Source organism: Oncorhynchus tshawytscha, linkage group LG33 (genome assembly GCF_018296145.1).
Source record: "Oncorhynchus tshawytscha isolate Ot180627B linkage group LG33, Otsh_v2.0, whole genome shotgun sequence".
In the NCBI taxonomy this organism is placed as follows: domain Eukaryota; kingdom Metazoa; phylum Chordata; class Actinopteri; order Salmoniformes; family Salmonidae; genus Oncorhynchus; species Oncorhynchus tshawytscha.
In genome coordinates, this window is record NC_056461.1 from 8243052 (window position 1) to 8263711 (window position 20660).

The window sequence follows — 20660 nt, forward strand, 5'->3', positions numbered from 1 at the left end:
CTGTGTGTGTGTGCGCACTGCACGTGTGTGCACTGCATGTGCAAGGCCACGGCCACAAAGAGACACATGAAGACGTACAAAATTGCATGACGCATTCATCACTGTCTGTTTTTTTGTCCGTCAAAAGTTAAAATCTTTCCGGAAGAGTTTCATAAAATAAAAAAACGGACAATTTGTACGTTTTCTGTCGGACAATCATCATCCACCAACGGATGACATCCACTGAAAAACCATTGGCTCAATCCGTAATTTCCGGATGCCAAAAGTCTCTGTGGCAGCGTCCTTAAAGAGCTAGGAACCACAGAAGAGAGCGGGAGCAGCGTGTATTCCTTTATTGCACAGACACACCCCAGAAAGCTGAGCAGTCATGCCTGCATTTAGACCAAAACGACACTAACCATAAATCCCGAAACAGAACATTTACCAAAAGATATAGGAGGAACACATACATAAGTACAGTACATCTGTCTACTCTAGAAGTCTTCACCGTAAATAACAACATTGTCATCACTAAACCACAGCGTGCGTGTCGACGGAGCAGCTACAATAGAGGAATAGAGAGAGAAATATATAGACGACACATATACACTGAGTGTACAAAACATTAGGAACACCTGCTTCTTTCCATGACACAGACTGACCAGGTGAATCCGGGTGAAAGCTATGATCCCTTATTGATGACACTTGTTAAATTCACTTCAATCATTGTTGATTTAGGGGAAGATTCAGGTTAAAAAAAGGATGATTTTTTAAGTCTTGAGACAATTGACATCCAGAGGGTGAATGGGCAAGACACAAGATTTAAGTGCCTTTGAACGGGGTATGGTAGTAAGTGCCAGGAGCACCGGTCTGACTGTTCAAAGAACTGCAACGCTGCTGGGGTTTTCATGCTCAACAGTTTCTTGTGTGTATCAAAGAATGGTCCACCACCCAAAGGACATCCGGACAACTTGACACAACTGTGGGAAGCATCGGAGTCAACATGGGCCAGCATCTCTGTGGAACGCTTTCGACTCCTTGTCGTCCACGCCCTGACGAACTGAGGCTGTTCGGACGGCAAAAGGGGTTGCAACTCAATATTAGGAAGACCTAATGTTCCTAATGTTTGTGCACTCAGTGAACAGGTAATAATAACAACAGGCAGTTTGTGTGTTGTGTCTCTGGCTTTAGTTCAATGAATTAAGGGGGCTTTTGGGTCAATTCGGCGCAGAAACGGCACTGATCTATGCAAAAGATACTAGGAGCAACGCACAGGCAGCTAATATGGTCATAACAACAGGCCATTAGAAACTTAAACAATGACTTGTGAGTGAAATAGGCTGTTAGCCTTGAGCCCATCTTTCATACACATGCATCATCACTGCATATTCACTAGTCTACACCTACAGTACGCCTAAAGTACACCTACACATCCTGTTAAAATACCCCATCCCTCTGACTTATAACAGACCATTCACTATTCATCCAGCTCCCTTTCCGTCCATCTATCCATCCAATACATCTAACAGCCAAGGCCAGGAGATTTTCCTGATCATGTGATCTGGCCAGGGAAAATCCCAGACCCTATTACCAGGCTATTTGGCTCCACTGTCTCCATCATCTGCATCTTCTATTTCTACGGGTCTATCTGTTCGGGTAAGGGGTTGCCTCTGTGTGTGACAGTATCAGTACTAGCCTATGATAATGCATACAGTACAGAAGCTACTGGCAATGTTACAACAGCAACACCATTTACAAAGAGGCCGAGCAAGAGGGAAGGGTTGGAGTTGTGTGTGTCACTATGCATCCCTATGTTTGTCATCATTACTTCAAGCGGGGGTAGAACTCTGCCAGCGTGCTCTGAGGGATTCTCTTCAGCATCTCTTTGGGGAAGATTCTCATCAGCTGCCAGCCGATATCCAGTGTCTCAAACACAGTCCTGTTCTCATAGGCTCCTGGAACAGAGAGAGAGAGAGAGAGAGCGAGAGAGAGAGAGAGAGAGAGAGAGAGAGAGAGAGAGAGAGAGAGAGTAGAGAGAGAGAGAGAGATTACACACTTGCGCACGCACTCAAACACGCACGCAGGCAGACAGGCACACACACACACAGTCCTCCCGTCCCCTCCCCCCTATGCCCCAGTGTACCCTGGGCGATGAAGTTCTTCTCAAACTTCTGTAGGAACTCCAGGTAGAGAAGATCATCAGGCGTCAGAGCCTCCTCTCCTACCACAGCCTTCATCGCCTGCACGTCCTTACCTATAGCATAACACGCATACTACACACACAATAACCGATGATTTCCAGCAGAAGTGTCTAATGTTGTTGAGCAGCGTGTGTGTATGTGTGTGTATGCATACCAGCTGGTTGGAGACATCAGAGTGGTCTTTGCGTGTCATCCCCTCTCCGATGGCTGACTTCATCAGACGAGACAGTGATGGCAGAACATTGATGGGAGGATAGATCTAGAGAGAGAAAGAGAGAGAGAGGGGTAAAGAGGGAGAGAGTCGGAAACATCACAACATCAATTGAGAGAATCGATTTGCCAGACACTAGAATCCTGCCAATGCCCAGAGGCGCTTTTTGAAGGTAACAGCCACATTCCTGTGTGTGTCTCTGTGGTGTCACCTGTCTGTTGTGCAGTTGTCTGTCCACGTAGATCTGTCCCTCAGTGATGTACCCTGTCAGATCAGGGATGGGGTGAGTGATGTCTGAGAGAGAGAGCGAGAGAGAGAGAGAGAGAGAGAGAGAGAGAGAGCATCACTTGATAGAGCGGAAGAAAGTAAAAGACTGTCCATATTTAAGCAGTCAGTTAAGCAATACATGTGTGTACAGTAGCATCGTTGGGTAAAGGAATATGTGTGATCGACATTTCATTGCTGGGCATAGTGAGTGTAGGGATCTGGGTGATCAACATACTTTCGTTGGCCATAGTGAGTATAGGGATCTGGGTGATCGACATACCATCGTTGGCCATAGTGAGTATAGGGATCTGGGTGATTGACATACCATCGTTGGGCATAGTTAGTATAGGGATCTGGGTGATAGAGCCGTTGCGTCCCTCCACCCGACCAGCTCTCTCGTAGATGGTGGCTAGGTCAGTGTACATGTAGCCTGGGAAACCACGACGACCTGGGACCTCCTCTCTGGCCGCTGAGACCTGAGGTGGGGGGATGACATTTACTCGTTGTCATTGATTTAATGTGTAATAATGTTGATGTTTGCTGTGGCGATGTCTCACCTCTCGTAGCACCTCAGCGTGTGTGTGTGTGTTATACCTCTCGTAGCGCCTCTGCGTAGGAGCTCATGTCAGTCAGGATGACAAGGACGTGCTTCTCACACTGGTAGGCCAGATACTCTGCTGATGTCAGAGCTAGGCGGGGCGTGATGATACGCTCTATACTGCAGAGAGACGGGGAGAGGGTAAGATCTTTAAGGCAAGAGGTGAGAAGTCACCAATGAAGCATGGTTTCCGTCAGGAAAATGTGGCGCCGGACAACATGACTGGGCAGATTTTAATTTACTGGCCATTTGAGAAATTTACTGGACACATATGCATAGGGTGACTAACCCATTAGGGCAGGGGTAGGCAACTAGATTGTGCGGCGGGACGATTTTCTCTGGAAGAGATGGTCGAGGGCGGAATATAATTCTGATCATTTGTATACTGCAAATTGACCACAACTAAGCCCAAAAAATAGATTGTATTTGAAAATAAAAAACATTGATTACATTGAGACACAATGACATATGTATATTTCTTTATTTGTGGGAATACTTGGGAACAGATTACCGAAATGAATTCCTGGTGGTTATACAGTAAAAAAAAAAAAAAAAAAGAGTTTTGCCTGTTTGCCGACCCGTGCATTAGGGTGTCCACCCCCCAGCGCTCAGAAGGACAGGAATCACATTTACACTATGGTAGTTCATCTTAACAGTGGCGTAGCGGTCTAAGGCACTGCACCCTGGTTCGAATCCAGGCTGTATCACAACCGGCCGTGCACAATTGGTCCAGCGTTGGCCGGTGTAGACTGTCATTTCTTAACGGACTTGCCTAGTTAAATAAAGGTTAACAGAACATGCAACTCCTGTAATGAAGCAGCCAATAAAACATCATTTTCAAACATTTCCCAAAATGCAATTAGCAGGAAAACACCATTCTAAACATTTAGCCGACGCTCATATCAAGAGCGCAGTGGTTAAGGGTGCTGTACTGCAGTGCCAGCTGTACCACCAGAGACCCTGGGTTCGCGCCCAGGCTCTGTTGCAACTGGCCGTGACCGGGAGGTCCGTGGGGTGACGCACAATAGGCCCAGCGTCGTCCGGGTTAGGGAGGGTTTGGCCGGTAGGGATATCCTTGTCTCATCGCGCACCAGCGACTCCTGTGGCAGGCCGGGCGCAGTGCACGCTAACCAAGTTTGCCAGGTGCACAGTGTTTCCTCCAACACATTGGTGCGGCTGGCTTCCGGGTTGGATGCGCGCTGTGTTAAGAAGCAGTGCGGATTGGTTGGGTTGTGTATCGGAGGACGCATGACTTTCAACCTTCGTCTCTCACGAGCCCGTGCGGGAGTTGTAGCAATGAGACAAGATAGTAGCTACTAAACAATTGGATACCACGAAAAAGGGGTAAAATAAAAAAATCTAAGTTAATACCTAAACCACCTTAAAACACTTTTTTAAAAAGGGCAACAACTTCGAAATTTGAGACACATGGATGAACGTCTAATCCTGAAGTGACACTGTGAGAGCTAGTTGGATACCCTGCCTACTGTTGCCTATGCACTGAATGGCAAATGGGAGGCACGCTTCAATTACGAGTTGAGAAAAAAAGATTGTAGCTCTTTTTAATCATGGACATCAAAACGCAATTACATTTAGAAAGCACGTTTCACTCCAGCAGTAACTAGCTGAGGAGCTGCTGCAGCAGCTCTACCGCTGTCCGACTTGTGATATGATATATGACGACTCACGAAAATGCACACGCCCCAATTATTCCACTAAATGTAGCTAATTAACATATAAGCACGACAGTCAACTGTATTTACATCAACTGATATTTCCATTAATTAATAAAAAATAATACTTTTCAATGGGATTGTTTTTCTCCCGGTCAATTTGGCAACAATTCTATTTATCAGCTACAACAAAAAAAATATTGCCCAAAAACAGGCAATTATCAGGCAATTATCAGCTAATGAAAACCCTGCAATGAAGGTCAATTGGACAGGCTGAGGAGCAGGTGAGATGAGGGTTGAGGTTAAAGGTTAGAAGTGACCTACGTGGGGTCGTTGGCCAGGTTGAGGAACAGACAGACGTTGTCCATGGAACCATTCTCCTCAAAGTCTGACTTGAAGAACCGAGCTGTCTCCATGTTGACCTGGGGTCAAGGGTTAGAGGTTAGAGTTAAAGGTCAAAGTTTAAAGCTGGAATCCTTAATTGAAATAATAACAAAACGGTCACCCTGTAGTGGGGTACTATTTAATGTGTATATTATGTATACACTACATCAACAAAAGTATGTGGACACCAGCTTGTCGAACATCTCATTCCAAAATCATGGGCATTAATATGTAGTCCCCCCCTCCCCCTTTGCTGCTATAACAGCCTCCACTATTCTGGGAAGGCTTTCAACTAGATGTTGGAACATTGCTGCTGGGACATGCTTCCATTCAGCCACAAGAGTATTAGAGAGGTCGGACACCAATGTTGGACAAGGTCAGTCAAGGTCAGTGCAGGTCAGTCAAGTTCTTCCACACCAAACTCACCAAACTCGACAAACAATTTCTGCATGGATCTCGGTTTGTGCACGGGGGCATTGTCCTGTTAAAGATGGAAGCACAGGATTGTCTAAAATGTCATTGTATGCTGTAGCGTTAAGATTTCCCTTCACTGGAACTAAGGGGCCGAGCCCGAACCATGAAAACCATTATTCCTCCTCCACCAAACTTTACAGTTGCACTATGCATTTGGGCAGGTAGCGTTCTCCTGGCATTCGCCAAACCCAGAAAAGTCCGTCCAACTGCCAAATGGTGAATCGTGATTCATCACTCCAGAGAACGCATTTTCACTGCTTCAGAGTCCAATGGCGGTGAGCATTTACACCACTCCAGCCGACGCTTGGCATTGCGCATGGTGATCTTAGGCTTGTATGCGGCTGCTCGGCCATGGAAACCCATTTCATGAAGCTCCCGACAAACAGTTCTTGTACTGACGTTGCTTTCAGAGGCAGTTTGGAACTCGGTAGTGAATGTTGCAACCGAGGACAGAGATTTTTTACGCACTACGTGCTTCAGCACTTGGCATCCCCATTCTGTGAGCTTGTGTGGCCTACCACTTCACGGCTGAGCCATTTTTGCTCCTAGACGTTTCCACTTCACAATAACTGCACTTACAGTTGACCGGGGCAGCTCTAGCAGGGCAGAAATGTTACGAACTGACTTGTTAGAAAGGTGTCATCCTCTGACGGTGCCACGTTGAAAGTCACTGAGCTCTTCAGTAAGGCCATTCTACTGCCAATGTTTGTCTATGGAGATTGCATGGCTGTGTGGTCGATGTTATACACCCGTTAGCAACGGGAGTGGCTGAAATAGCCGAATCCACTCATTTGAAGGGGTGTCCACATACTTCTGTATATATAGTGTGCCTCACTCCTAAAATCTCACCCTTTAAAATTAGAATAAACATTATGAGAAGTGAATATCAAAGCAAGTGTAATTTCATTACTTGCAAAACAAATGGATTCATAAGGCATACAACTTAAGTTGCAAGGCAATACTGACATTAACAAAGCATAATTCTGAGGGTATAGATTCTCAGTTAACTTATAAGACAAAGCGTGAACAAAGAGATGCCTACTAGACCAGAGTCCTAGAAATGTTGAATTGATCATATAACCTTCAAATGGACAGGATACAGGATGAGAGAGAGAACAACAGGCCTTCATTTCATTTGGAACATCTGAAGATGTGTAAAAATCAACCACCATTGTCCAGTCAAACAATACCAAGTTTACAGTAACCTGATCACTCAGGCCCAATCTCCACAGGGTGTCACAGCATCTAACTTTCATTTAGATTTTTACGGTCAACCACATTACAATGATTTTGAGATAAAGACGATATATACAGTCCCAGTCAACAGTTTGGAAACACCTACTCATTCAAGGGGTTTTTCTTTATTTAACTATTTTCTACATTGACTTGCAAAATGTTCTACATTGTAGAATAATAGTGAAGACATCAAAACTATGAAAAAACACATAAGGAATCATGTTGTAACAAAAAAGTGTTAATCAAAACATATTTTATATTTGAGATTCTTCAAAGTAGCCACCCTTTGCCTTTATGACAGCTTTACACACACTTGTCATTCTCTCAACCAGCTTCATGAGGTAGTCACCTGGAATGCATTTCAATTAACAGGTCTGCATTGTTCAAAGTCAATTTGTGGAAGTTTTTTCCTTCCTAATGTGTTTGAGCCGATCAGTTGTGCTGTGACAAGGTAGGGGTGGTATACAGATGATAGCCTTATTTGGTCAAATATAAAACACTTTTGGGGATTACTACATGATTCCATGTGTGTTATTTCATAGTTTTGATGTCTTCACTATTAATAGTAAAAATAAAGAAAAACCCTTGAATGAGAACATGGTACTGTATATGAATAAAAACATTTTTGAGGCAGGGTTGGAAATTCTCCCTGGGTCGCAACCCCTACTTTAGGAACCACTGTTTTAAAGAGTCAATCTGCAGTTGTTACATACTTTTTTTAAACTTAGAAATGTATAATATGTATGCATTGTTTCTGGAAGAATATAACTTATAAATGTCTCATGAGCTTAGTTCAACTGTCACATCCAGTCAGAACAATAAATATAAGCTTGTTTGACTCCAATGTTTGCTTTCAACACCATAGTACCCTCCAAGCTCGTCATCAAGCTTGAGACCCTGGGTCTCGACCCCGCCCTGTGCAACTGGGTACTGGACTTCCTGACGGGCCGACGGGTGGTGAGGGTAGGCAACAACATCTCCTCCCCGCTGATCCTCAACACTGGGGCCCCACAAGGGTGCGTTCTGAGCCCTCTCCTGTACTCCCTGTTCACCCACGACTGCGTGGCCACGCACGCCTCCAACTCAATCATCAAGTTTGCGGACGACACAACAGTGGTAGGCTTGATTACCAACAACGACGAGATGGCCTACAGGGAGGAGGTGGGGCCCTCGGAGTGTGGTGTCAGGAAAATAACCTCACACTCAACGTCAACAAAACTAAGGAGATGATTGTGGACTTCAGGAAACAGCAGAGGGAACACCCCCCCATCCACATCGATGGAACAGTAGTGGAGAGGGTAGCAAGTTTTAAGTTCCTCTGCATACACATCACAGACAAACTGAATTGGTCCACTCACACAGACAGCATCGTGAGGAAGGCGCAGCAGCGCCTCTTCAACCTCAGGAGGCTGAAGAAATTCGGCTTGTCACCAAAAGCACTCACAAACTTCGACAGATGCACAATCGAGAGCATCCTGGCGGGCTGTATCACCGCCTGGTATGGCAACTGCACCGCCCTCAACCGTAAGGCTCTCCAGAGGGTAGTGAGGTCTGCACAACGCATCACCGGGGGCAAACTACCTGCCCTCCAGGACACCTACACCACCCGATGCTACAGGAAGGCCATAAAGATCATCAAGGACATCAACCACCCGAGCCACTGCCTGTTCACCCCGCTGTCATCCAGAATGCGAGGTCAGTACAGGTGCATCAAAGCTGGGACCGAGAGACTGAAAAACAGCTTCTATCTCAAGGCCATCAGACTGTTAAACAGCCACCACTAACATTGAGTGGCTACTGCCAACACACTGTCAATGACACTGACTCTACTCCAGCTACTTTAATAATGGGAATTGATGGGAAATGATGTAAATATATCACTAGCCACTTTAAACAATGCTACCTTATATAATGTTACTTACCCTACATTATTCATCTCATATGCATACGTAGATACTGTACTCTATATCATCTACTGCATCCTTATGTAATACATGTATCACTAGCCACTTTAACTATGCCACTTGGTTTACATACTCATCTCATATGTATATACTGTACTCGATACCATCTACCGTATCTTGCCTATGCTGCTCTGTACCATCACTCATTCATATATCCTTATGTACATATTCTTTATCCCCTTACACTGTGTATAAGACAGTAGTTTTTTGGAATTGTTAGTTAGATTACTTGTTGGTTATTACTGCATTGTCGGAACTAGAAGCACAAGCATTTCGCTACTCTCGCATTAACATCTGCTAACCATGTGTATGTGACAAATACAATTTGATTTGATTTGATTTAATTTTTAAACTATACATGTGACATCAAGGATGGTCAGTCCTTGCATCCATTACTCTATGAATTAGAGAGGGGATACATTTCTCCAGGCCTATCCTATCCCCCTTTGGCCCTTTAAGGGGTCATGTGCGTGTAACCATGTGTGTCTCACCCCCATTGCGGCGAAGACGATAGCGAAGTTGTCATCACTGTAGTCCATCACATCTTTAGACTTCCTCACCAGGCCTGCCTGACGACAGATCTGAGCCGCTATCTACACAGAGAGAAAGAGAGAGAGATAGGGGGGGGGAAGAGAAAAAGACAGAGGAGAAGAGATGGGGCAAAAGATAGAAACACGCTGCAGGATATGAAAAAACAACTGTTTCCTTCCTTGGAGGAGAGCCTCAAAGCTCATTTCCCATTTAATCAAACTGAACTAATTAAAAGAAATTATACAAATTAATGAATCAATTTAATTAGTGGGTTTAATCAGCACTAGACCCTATGGATGTGCTACTTCAATACCTTCACACAAATTACCAGGCCATTCACACAGCTCTTAATGCTGAGGATGGGGGTTAACGGAGGTAGGGAGTGTGTGCGTACCTCGTTGTGTGGCAGTCCTGCAGCAGAGAAGATGGGTATTTTCTGCCCCCTAGCGATGCTGTTCATGCCGTCTATAGCAGAGATCCCTGTCTGGATCATCTCCTCCGGGTAGATACGACACTGAGGGTTGATAGGCTGGCCTGGACACACGAGCACGTCCGCACGCACGCACGCACGCACGTACGCACGCATACACACACACACTTTATTATCTCCTCAAAAAAGAAACATTACTCTCTATCATTATATTCATCTCTCAATCTATAACTCTAGATGTGTACCCATGATGTCCAGGTAGTCTTCTGCCATCACTGTGGGGCCTTTGTCGATGGGCTTGCCTGATCCATTAAACACGCGACCTGCAAACAGAAATGCCCACCAACACACACAGGTTCAGATTGACTGTTCTTAACGTGTGTTACTGTGCGTGTGTATACAACAACAACAAATCATTTACAGTGAGGGAGAGGTCGAAATTACACAATTGTTACCCGGAGGAAAATGGGGGAGAGTCATGCTTTTTTTTTCAATTTCAGTCAGGGGGAGGGTTTAGTATTTTTTTTATTTAGTTCAGGGGAGGGTCATGTCATTAGTAATCGATTAAATGTTGTATTGCTCAGTGTTTGAGAATGAGTTGCTTATTATAACTCGATGTGTGCCTGATGCTGCCCCTCATAGGTGATTCTCTGCTGGGCGTGCAATGGCAAGTGTGCCTAGTGTGGTCTCAATCAAATGATCCATAGCCTATACCGTAGGCTAAGGCTATACGAAGAGCATGCTGGGAGAAGCACTGGGATGGTGTATATGAAACTAGGCTACACTGCATTACACACCACAATGGATAGGCTATCCCAATCATAAGCCCTGGCCTGCCCTGTTCTTGCTGATGCAAACCCCTTTTGTGCTGCCAAACCGATGGCTGTGCTGTGCATTTATCAGCGTTATTAATCTCACAATGAGCCATATTCGAGTAATTTACATCACTTATTGTACATTACTATGAAGTGGCAGCAGTGGAGATGGACAAGCAATGGATGCTGAAAGTCGGCTAATTCCAGAAGGCCTCATTCACTCATTTGAATTAGATTTTAGGCTATTAACAACAAGAGTGCTCTGTGTTGGAGCCTATTTCTTCCTATTCAATAAATAACAAGTAGGCCTACCTGTTTGCCAGATTAAATTATAGTCTACTATCCATAGATTTTGTCAGCCAATTCCTGCTGTTTGATAAATGAAAATATTCTCGCTCTCATCCATAGTAATGTCATCATGTAGACTAGACAACCCGCACAGCTACCTGCACTGTATCTGCATGCTGTTGGCTAGTGGGCAGGTGCCAAGACCAGAGTAGGCACATTTGCTATTTGACACAACAGTTTGTGACAAAACTATCAGTAGAGTTGAAAATGTGATGGAAACACATTGAACTTTAGATTCTTTACGAAAAAGTTGATTTTGTGTGCACTACAGTTCCTTTGGAAAGTATTCAGACCCCAGACCCCAGATTTTGTTACGTTATAGCCTTGTTCTAAAAATGAGTAAATAAATAAAAATCCTCAGCATTCTACACACAATACCCCATAATGACAAATAGAAAACAGCTTTAGACATTTTTGCAAATGTATAAATGTTTTTTAACAGAAATACCTTATTTACATAAGTATTCAGACCCTTTCTATGAGACTCCAAATTGAGCTTAGGTGCATCCTGTTTCAATTGTTCATCCTTGAGATGTTTCTACATCTTGATTGGAGTCCACCTGTGGTAAATTCAAATGATTGGACATGATTTGGAAAGGCACACACCTGTAATAGGTCCCACAGAGCAAAAACCAAGCCATGAGGTCGAAGGAATTGTCCATAGAGGACCAGGACAGGATTGTGTCGAGGCACAGAACTGGGAAAGGGTATTCAAAACATTTCTGCAGCATTGAAGGTCCCCAAAAACACAGTGGCCGCCATCATTCTTAAATGGAAGCATCATTGAACCATCAACTCTCCTAAAGCTGGCTGCCCGGCCAAACTGAGCAATTGGGGGAGAAGGGCCGTGGTCAGGGAGGTGACCAAGAACCTGATGGTCACTCTGACAGAGCGAGAGAGTTCCTCTGTGGAGAAGGGAGAACCTTCCAGAAGGACAACCATCTCTGCAGCACACCACCAATCAGGCCTTTATGGTAGAGTGGCCAGACGGAAGCCACTCCTCAGTAAAAGGAACATGACAGCCCACTTGGAGTTTGCCAAAAGGCACCTACAGGACTCTCAGACCATGAGAAACAAAATTCTCTGCTCTATTGAAACCAAGATGGAACTCTTTGGCCTGAATGCCAAGCCTCACGTCTGGAGGAAACCTGGCACCATCCCTAAGGTGAAGCATGGTGGTGGCAGAATCATCATGTGGGGATGTTTTCAGTGGCAGGGACTGAGAGACTATTCAGGATCAAGGCAAAGATGAACGGAGCAAAGTACAGAGAGATCCTTGATGAAAACCTGCTCCAGAGCTCTCAGGACCTCAGACTGGGGCAAAGGTTCACCTTCCAACAGGACAACAATCCTAAGCACACTGCCAAGACAACGCAGGAGTGGCTTCGGGACAAGTCTCTGAAAATAGCTGTGCAGCAACACTCCCCATACAACCTGACAGAGCTTGAGAGGATCTGCAGTGAAGAATGGGAGAAACTCTCCAAATACAGGTGTGTCAAGCTTGTAACGTCAAACCCAAGAAGACTTGAGGCTGTAATCGCTGCCAAAGGAGCTTCAACAAAGTACTGAATAAATGGTCTGAATACTTATGTAAATGTAATATTTCAGTTTTATTTATTTTTTATAAATTTGCAAAAATGAATTTAAAAACTTTTTTGCTTAGTCATTATGGGATATTGTGTGTAGATTTAATCACTTTTAGAATAAGGCTGTAACGTAAAATGTTTTAGAAAAAGTCAGGGAGTCTGAATCCTTTCCGAAGGCACTGTAAGTCATCAAGCATTGATATTTATTCGCAACAAGTCCATTGGTGGAAACATGTTGGTGGGGAAATGCTAATATTTTCAATTAACAAAAATATAAACGCAACATGCAACTTTTTCAAAGATTATACAGATTTTGTTTGTTTGTTTGCATATTAGCCCCTTTTCCCAAAAAATTTGATCTTGTCTCATCGCTGCAACTCCCCAACGGGCTCAGGAGGTGAAGGTTGAGTCATGCGTCCTCCGAAACATGACCCGCCTAATCGCGCTTCTTAACACCACCCGGAAGCCAGCCGCACCAATGTGTCGGAGGAAACACTGTTCAACTGATGACCGAGGTCAGCCTGCAGGCGCCAGGCCCGCCACAAGGAGTCGCTAGAGCGCGATGAGCAAAGTAAACCCCCCCCCAGTCAAACCATCCCCTAACCCGGATGACACTGGGCCAATTGTGCGCCGCCCTATGGTAGGCCCGAGTTACAGTTCATATGAGGAAATCCGTCAATTGAAATAAATTCATTAGTCCCTAATCTATGGATTTCACATGACCAGGAATACAGAAATGCATCTGTTGGTCACAGATACCTTAAAAAAGGTTGGGGCGTAGATCAGAAAACCAGTCAGTATCTGGGGGACACCATTTGACTCATGCAGCGCAACAAATCTCCTTCACATAGAGTTGATCAGGCTGTTGACTGTGGCCTGTGGAATGTTGTTCCTCTCCTCTTAAAATAGCTGTGCAAAGTTGCTGGATATTGGTGAGAACTGGAACACGCTGTCGTGCACGTCGATCCAGAGCATCCCAAACATGCTCAATGGGTGACATGTCTGGTGAGTATGCAGCCCAAGGAAGAACTGGGACATTTTCAGCTTCCAGGAATTGTGTACAGATCCTTGCGCCATGGGGCCATGCCTTATCATGCTGAAACATGAGGTGATGGTGGCGGATGAATGGCACAACAATGGACCTCATCACGGAATCTCTTTGCATTCAAATTGCCATCGATAAAATGCAGTTGTCTTTCGTTGTGTGTAGCTTATGCCTACCCATACCATAACCCCACCACCACCACAACGGGGCACTCTGTTCACAACGTTGACATCAGAAAACCACTCGCCCACACAACTCCATACACACTGCCATCTGCACGGTACAGTTGAAACCGGGATTAATCTGTGAAGAGCACACTTCTCCAGCGAGCCAATGGCCATAGAAGGTGATCCTTTGCCCACTGAAGTCGGTTATGATGCCAAACTGCAGTCAGATCAAGAACCTGGTGAGGACCACGAGCACACAGATGAGCTTCCCTGAGACGGTTTGTGACAGTTTGTGCAGAAATTCTTCGTATGTGCCACACACCCACAGTTTCATCAGCTGTCCGGGTGGCTGGTCTCAGACGACCTGCAGGTGAGTGGTTACACGTGTAAGGCCAGTTGGACGTACTGCCAAATTCTCTAAAACGACATGTATGGTATAGAAATTAACATCACATTCTCTGGCAACAGCTCTGGTGGACAGTCCTGCAGTCAGCATGTCAGTTGCACGCTCCCTCAAAACTTGAGACATCTGTGGCATTGTGTTGTGTGACAAAACTGCACATTTTAGAGTGGTGTTTTATTGTCCCCAGCACAAGGTGCACCTGTGTAATAATCAAGATGCTAATCGGCATCTTGATATGCTACACCTGTCAGGTGGACGGATTATATTGGCAAAGGAGAAAGGCTTGCTAACAAAGATGTAAACAAATTTGTTCACCAAATATGAGAGAAAAAAGCTTTTTGTTCATGTGGAACATTTCTGGGATCTTCTATTTCAGTTCATGAAACATGGGACCAACACTTTACATGGAAACCTAGCTAGTGTTAGAAAATGTTGCAACTTGAATGGCTTGGTGTGCTAAGTTAAAATCAGGGCCAGAATTGAGGGGGTATGTGAGGGTATTGGGGCCTTTGTTAAAGACAAAGGCTAAAAGCATAGGCTTACCTCTTAAGATTTTATATAAAGTGATCTATAACTAAGCTTTAGTACGCAATGCCATTTTAAAAAAAATCTATTGTGAAGCATTTGTTACACACAACAGGCTGGCAGGAGCGCTCAGCATTTCAACAACACATCAACAACATGCCCATGATTTTGACATTTAGTATAAAATGTTAACTAATTACTTAGAATTAGATAGTAATTAGACAAAATAGTCTTATTATGCTATACAATCATTCTACAGTGCCTTTTGAATTCACTGGAAGAAATATGAGTTTGGCCAGTCTTTGGTTTGAGGATCATGCAGTGACCTACGCATGTTCATTTAGAATAGCAAATGCTCTTATATTTCACAGTCAACACAAATCTATTTTGTAACAACAATATCATGGAATAAAATATCATAAATTAGAAAAATGACAGGTTTCCAAATGACAAATTGTTACAAGCGCATACCTGATGATATGCGGCTGCTGTTTTAATAAACAAATGGCTTTTTCTCTAATGTTTTGATGATGATCAGATACTTCAGTTGTCATTGGTTCTGTTGATCGACAACTCTACCACTGTTCCAAACTTAGACTACCCTCTTTTTTTTAACAATAGCCTACAGTGGGGCAAAAAAGTATTTAGTCAGCCACCAATTGTGCAAGTTCTCCCGCTTAAAAAGATGAGAGAGGCCTGTAATTTTCATCATAGGTACACTTCAACTATGACAGACAAAATGAGGAAAAAAAATCCAGAAAATCACATTGTAGGATTTTTAATTAATTAATTTGCAAATTATGGTGGAAAATAAGTATTTGGTCAATAACAAAAGTTTCTCAATACTTTGTTATATACCCTTTGTTGGCAATGAGGTCAAACATTTTCGTAAGTATTTACAAGGTTTTCACACACTGTTGCTGGTATTTTGGCCCATTCCTCCATGCAGATCTCCTCTAGAGCAGTGATGTTTTGGGGCTGTTGCTGGGCAACACGGACTTTCAACTCCCTCCAAAGATTTTCTATGGGGTTGAGATCTGGAGACAGGCTAGGCCACTCCAGCACCTTAAAATGCTTCTTACAAAGCCACTCCTTCGTTGCCCGGGTGGTGTGTTTGGGATCATTGTCATGCTGAAAGACCCAGCCACATTTCATCTTCGATGCCCTTGCTGATGGAAGGAGGTTTTCACTCAAAATCTCACGATACATGGCCCCATTCATTCTTTCCTTTACACGGATCAGTCGTCCTGGTCCCTTTGCAGAAAAGAGCCTGAAAGCATGATGTTTCCACCCCCATGCTTCACAGTAGGTATGGTATTCTTTGGATGCAACTCAGCATTCTTTGTCCTCCAAACACGACGAGTTGAGTTTTTATCAAAAAGTTATATTTTGGTTTCATCTGACCATATGACATTCTCCCAATCTTCTTCTGGATCATCCAAATGCTCTCTAGCAAACTTCAGACGGGCCTGGACATGTACTGGCTTAAGCAGGGGGACACGTCTGGCACTGCAGGATTTGAGTCCCTGGCGGCGTAGTGTGTTACTGATGGTAGGCTTTGTTACTTTGGTCCCAGCTCTCTGCAGGTCATTCACTAGGTCCCCCCGTGTGGTTCTGGGATTTTTGCTCACCGTTCTTGTGATCATTTTGACCCCATGGGATGAGATCTTGCATGGAGCCCCAGATCGAGGGAGATTATCAGTGGTCTTGTATGTCTTCCATTTCATAATAATTGCTCCCACAGTTGATTTATTCAAACCAAGCTGCTTACCTATTGCAGATTCAGTCTTCCCAGCCTGGTGCAGGTCTACAATTTTGTTTCTGGTGTCCTTTGACAGCTCTTTGGTCTTGGCCATAGTGGAGTTTGGAGTGTGACTGTTTGAGGTTGTGGACAGGTGTCTTTTATACTGATAACAAGTTCAAACAGGTGCCATTAATGCAGGTAACGAGTGGAGGACAGAGGAGCCTCTCATTTTGTCTGTCATAGTTGAAGTGTACCTATGATGAAAATTACAGGCCTCTCTCATCTTTTTAAGTGGGATAACTTGCACAATTGGTGGCTGTCTAAATACTTTTTTGCCCCACTGTATCTAAAAAAAATTGAAATGTCTCTGTTGCTGCAGCGTGTGCTTATTCGTTGTCATGCTCTGATGTGGTATTAAAAACAGATTCTGCAGTCATGTAAAATGACAGAATTGTATCAAATGCGTTTTTAAATGGATATTTTTTTCTCAGACCGCAAAATGAGATGATAGGTTCATTCGGTGCTTTTATAATAATGGAGATCTCTTCACCCTTTACCCTTGTCCGCGGTGGTCTGCCTTCTGGCTACGTTGCCATGTAATGCTTACAAAATGAAGAACAGTTTCTAAAACGGCATATCAAAGGGTCTGGTCTGTCTGTCCTAGGTGTGAGGGTAAATGATAGGCATGTTCTCTGCTATCCACTTTGTTTTTATCTACATTTTGGGTATAGTGGAATATCTGACCTCACTTCAGAGCTCAGATTTTCTCCAGGTATCCCTCATTATGAATAACATACAGTCCCTAAGTGCCGTACCCAGCATATCTTCAGAGACAGGGGTGCGTAGGATGTCTCCTGTAAACTCACAGCTGGTCTTCTTAGCATCAATACCTGATGTCCCCTCAAACACCTACACACACCCACAAACATGCACACACACACACACACGCACACACACACACCCACAAACATGCACACACACACACACACACACACGCAAAGGGACAGTTAACACAGGGCTCTGAGTTGTAGGATTTTGAGACATGATGGGCAAGTCACACACACACACACGCACGCACGCACACACACACACACACACACACACGCGCAAAAGGGACAGTTAACACAGGGCTCTGAGTTGTAGGATTTTGAGACATGATGGACAAGTCACACACAGACACACTGACCTGCACCACGGCCTTAGACCCTGTAACCTCCAACACCTGGCCACTCCTCTTGGTTCCATCTGGCAGGGTCAGGTGGACAATCTCTGCATACCTGGGGAACTGTCTCACAAACACACACACACACACACACACACACACACACACACACACACACACACACACACACACACACACACACGGTCATGAGGATGATTTCATCACACCTGGGAAACTGAATAACATGCCCGCTGGTCAGAGCCTGGCTGTGTTTTAATACAATATGTTGATTTGAAGATGTACTAATCTGTGATCACTCACCTTCACCTGGTCCAGAATCACAAGAGGCCCGTTCACTCCAGACACTGTCTTATAGGCTACAAACAGAGAGCAGAGTTACTCACACACTGCTCACACCCGTTGTAGTAAGAAGCTGCAAGTCATGCAACTGCTGCAAAACATTTTGAGGGGGTGATGGTGGAATTAGATTTATTTTCATTCATTAGGATATGAGAAACGTATATTTCCCAGCAACATATGATACAAATGAGTTTCAATAGCAATCGATTCCCCTGAATACTACTACTAGTCATCATCACTTGCCGCAGAATGCGCAACGTTATCTCCTATTGGGCTGTCTGTCTAGCCCCTCCGTTCCTGCGTTATTCTCCGGTTTACCGGGCACGACAGCTAATAACTCACTCAGGCGCGGCTGGGAGATGTAGTCGCGTTTAACGGCCAGGACTTGCTCCCGGGAGGCAGCCGTCTTGTTGCCGGTAACGGCTGATGAGAGCTCGTTAACAGCTCCGCTGACCATTCCCTTCAGCACCTTCAACGCCATGTTTACCTCTGGATTGGAGTTGCAGCAGACAAGTCGTGACAGCAAAACTGCGCATGCGAGGTAGCTACGCGGAGGAGCTGACCAAGGTGCTGATTATTCCAAGATTTGTCTTAGGTGTGTAAACTGACATTTTGGGCTAAAACAAGTATTATAAATTGGGTAGTTCGAACGCTGAATGCTGATTGGCTGACAGCCGTGGTAAATAATACCTGTATACCACTGGTATGACAAAACAATGTACAGTATTTTAAAATGTTCACACATTTATAGTGAAATGTTATCAAATCAAATAAAACAATCAAGTGTTATTTGTGACATGCTTTGTGAAGAACAGGTGTAGACTAACAGTGAAATGCTTATACACAATGAGTAATAATAACTTGGCTATATATTATATTAACTCAATACATTAAGTAATGACTTAAGAATTATTACCTTCTACACTAAAAGATAACAAACCTACAGCACTAGACTAACATCACATGCATCATCCTTGTGGTATTGAGAGATAAACATGGTAATGACTTCACTGATTGCACATAAATGAAGATAGTTCCGACCTGATAGAGTGCTTGCTTTGTTATCCAACTAATCTTGTGTCCTTTCTGTCATCCTGTGAACCCCGTTAATTGCTGCTAGCAGCTATATTTCAGTGTTGTGTTTCTGTGATCCTGAGGCTGAGAAATTTGCAATTGCGCTAATATGACCACGGGAGGTTGGTGGCACCTTAATTGGGGAGAAGGGCTTGTGGCAATGACTGGAGCGGAATTAATGGAAAGGTATCAAATACATCAAACACATGGTTTGATGCCATTCCATTTGCTGCGTTCCAGCCATTATTATGAGATGTCCTCCCCTCAGCAGCCTCTACTGATTCTGACATACTGGTACGACCTAATATGGCGGCTGATATAGGGGCCGATGCCATCAGACATTTAGCTCTAACTTTGGAACGCTATGGGCTATCAACTGAGCTCTAATTGACCCTTCGCTAAGGCCCAGAATTTTGACCAACCAATTGCAGAGCTCCATGAAAGCCAGTGAGGGCAGTGGGGAATAATTTGGCTAAATAATTTAACAATGAACCAGATGAACTTGCTAACGTGATTCCTGAAATGTATAATACATTTTTCTAATCTGAAATTATATTTTTGTTACATTGTTTGCTAGCTCAGCTGGTAAGCTAGCTCTGTCTCATTGACCACCAAACATGGCTATCATAACAGTTGTTAGCCATGTTAATAATACAACTCCCATCAGAATACGATTTGAGAGCAGTAAGTTTGCTCCAAAATTGGTTGTAGCTTTGACAATGCTGACAGTGAATTCAGAGCCTTTCAGTGGCTAGCCACACTACAAAGATAATTTTACGAGGTTCACGTGAAGCAATTATGATGAAAGTCCACCACAAATACCCGAGAGTTTCCTGATTAGCAAGATGTAGTTGGTGTTTAATTTCAAAGTATATTAAAAACACAGTTTGAAATCAATGGTTAGAAGGGGGAATCGAGTTTTCCAGAAAAAAGTTGTCAGAGATTGCAACAGTAAACAAGGGGATCAGCGCTAATTGCATCTGAAAGCTGAGACTCAACTTGGTGTAGAGACCTTAGTTGTTTTTTTAGGTCTGGTGGCACTTTCAGGGTTAAGGATCGGACCATTTTTTTCAATTTTCCAAATCGAACTACCTGTAGCTCAGGACCTGAAGCAAGGATATGCATATTCTTGATACAATTTGAAAGGAAACGCTTTGAAGGTTGTGTGAATGTGAAATGAATGTAGATCTGGTAAAAGATAATACAAACAAAAAAACTCACGTTTTTTTGTGGGTTTTTTGTACCATCTTTGAAATGCAACAGAAAGGCCAGAATGTATTATTCCAGCCCAGGCACAATTTAGATTTTGGCCACTAGATGGCAGCAGTGTATGTGCAAAGTTTTAGACTGATCCAATGAACCATTGCGTTTCTGTTCAAAATGTTCTATCAAGACTTCCCAAATGTGCCTAATTGGTTTATAATAACTTTAAGTTCATAACTGTGCACTCTTCTCAAACAATAGCATGGTATCCTTCCATTGT

The 20660-nt window shown here is 43.9% G+C and overlaps 1 protein-coding gene across 1 annotated transcript; it reads right to left on the reverse strand.

Annotated features, from left to right (window-relative positions):
- Positions 1-317: 317 nt before the first annotated feature.
- On the reverse strand, positions 318-18639 carry atp6v1b2 (ATPase H+ transporting V1 subunit B2). The gene is made up of 14 exons (XM_042311619.1): positions 18446-18639; positions 18065-18120; positions 17768-17866; positions 17397-17490; positions 10194-10271; positions 9913-10052; positions 9479-9580; positions 5254-5351; positions 3253-3376; positions 2984-3134; positions 2603-2685; positions 2335-2439; positions 2123-2252; positions 318-1934 (listed from the first exon to the last, which is right to left on the reverse strand). The coding sequence occupies exons 1-14, from the start codon at positions 18582-18584 to the stop codon at positions 1804-1806; spliced, it is 1530 nt and encodes a 509-aa protein (XP_042167553.1). The 5' UTR covers positions 18585-18639; the 3' UTR covers positions 318-1803.
- Positions 18640-20660: the final 2021 nt, after the last annotated feature.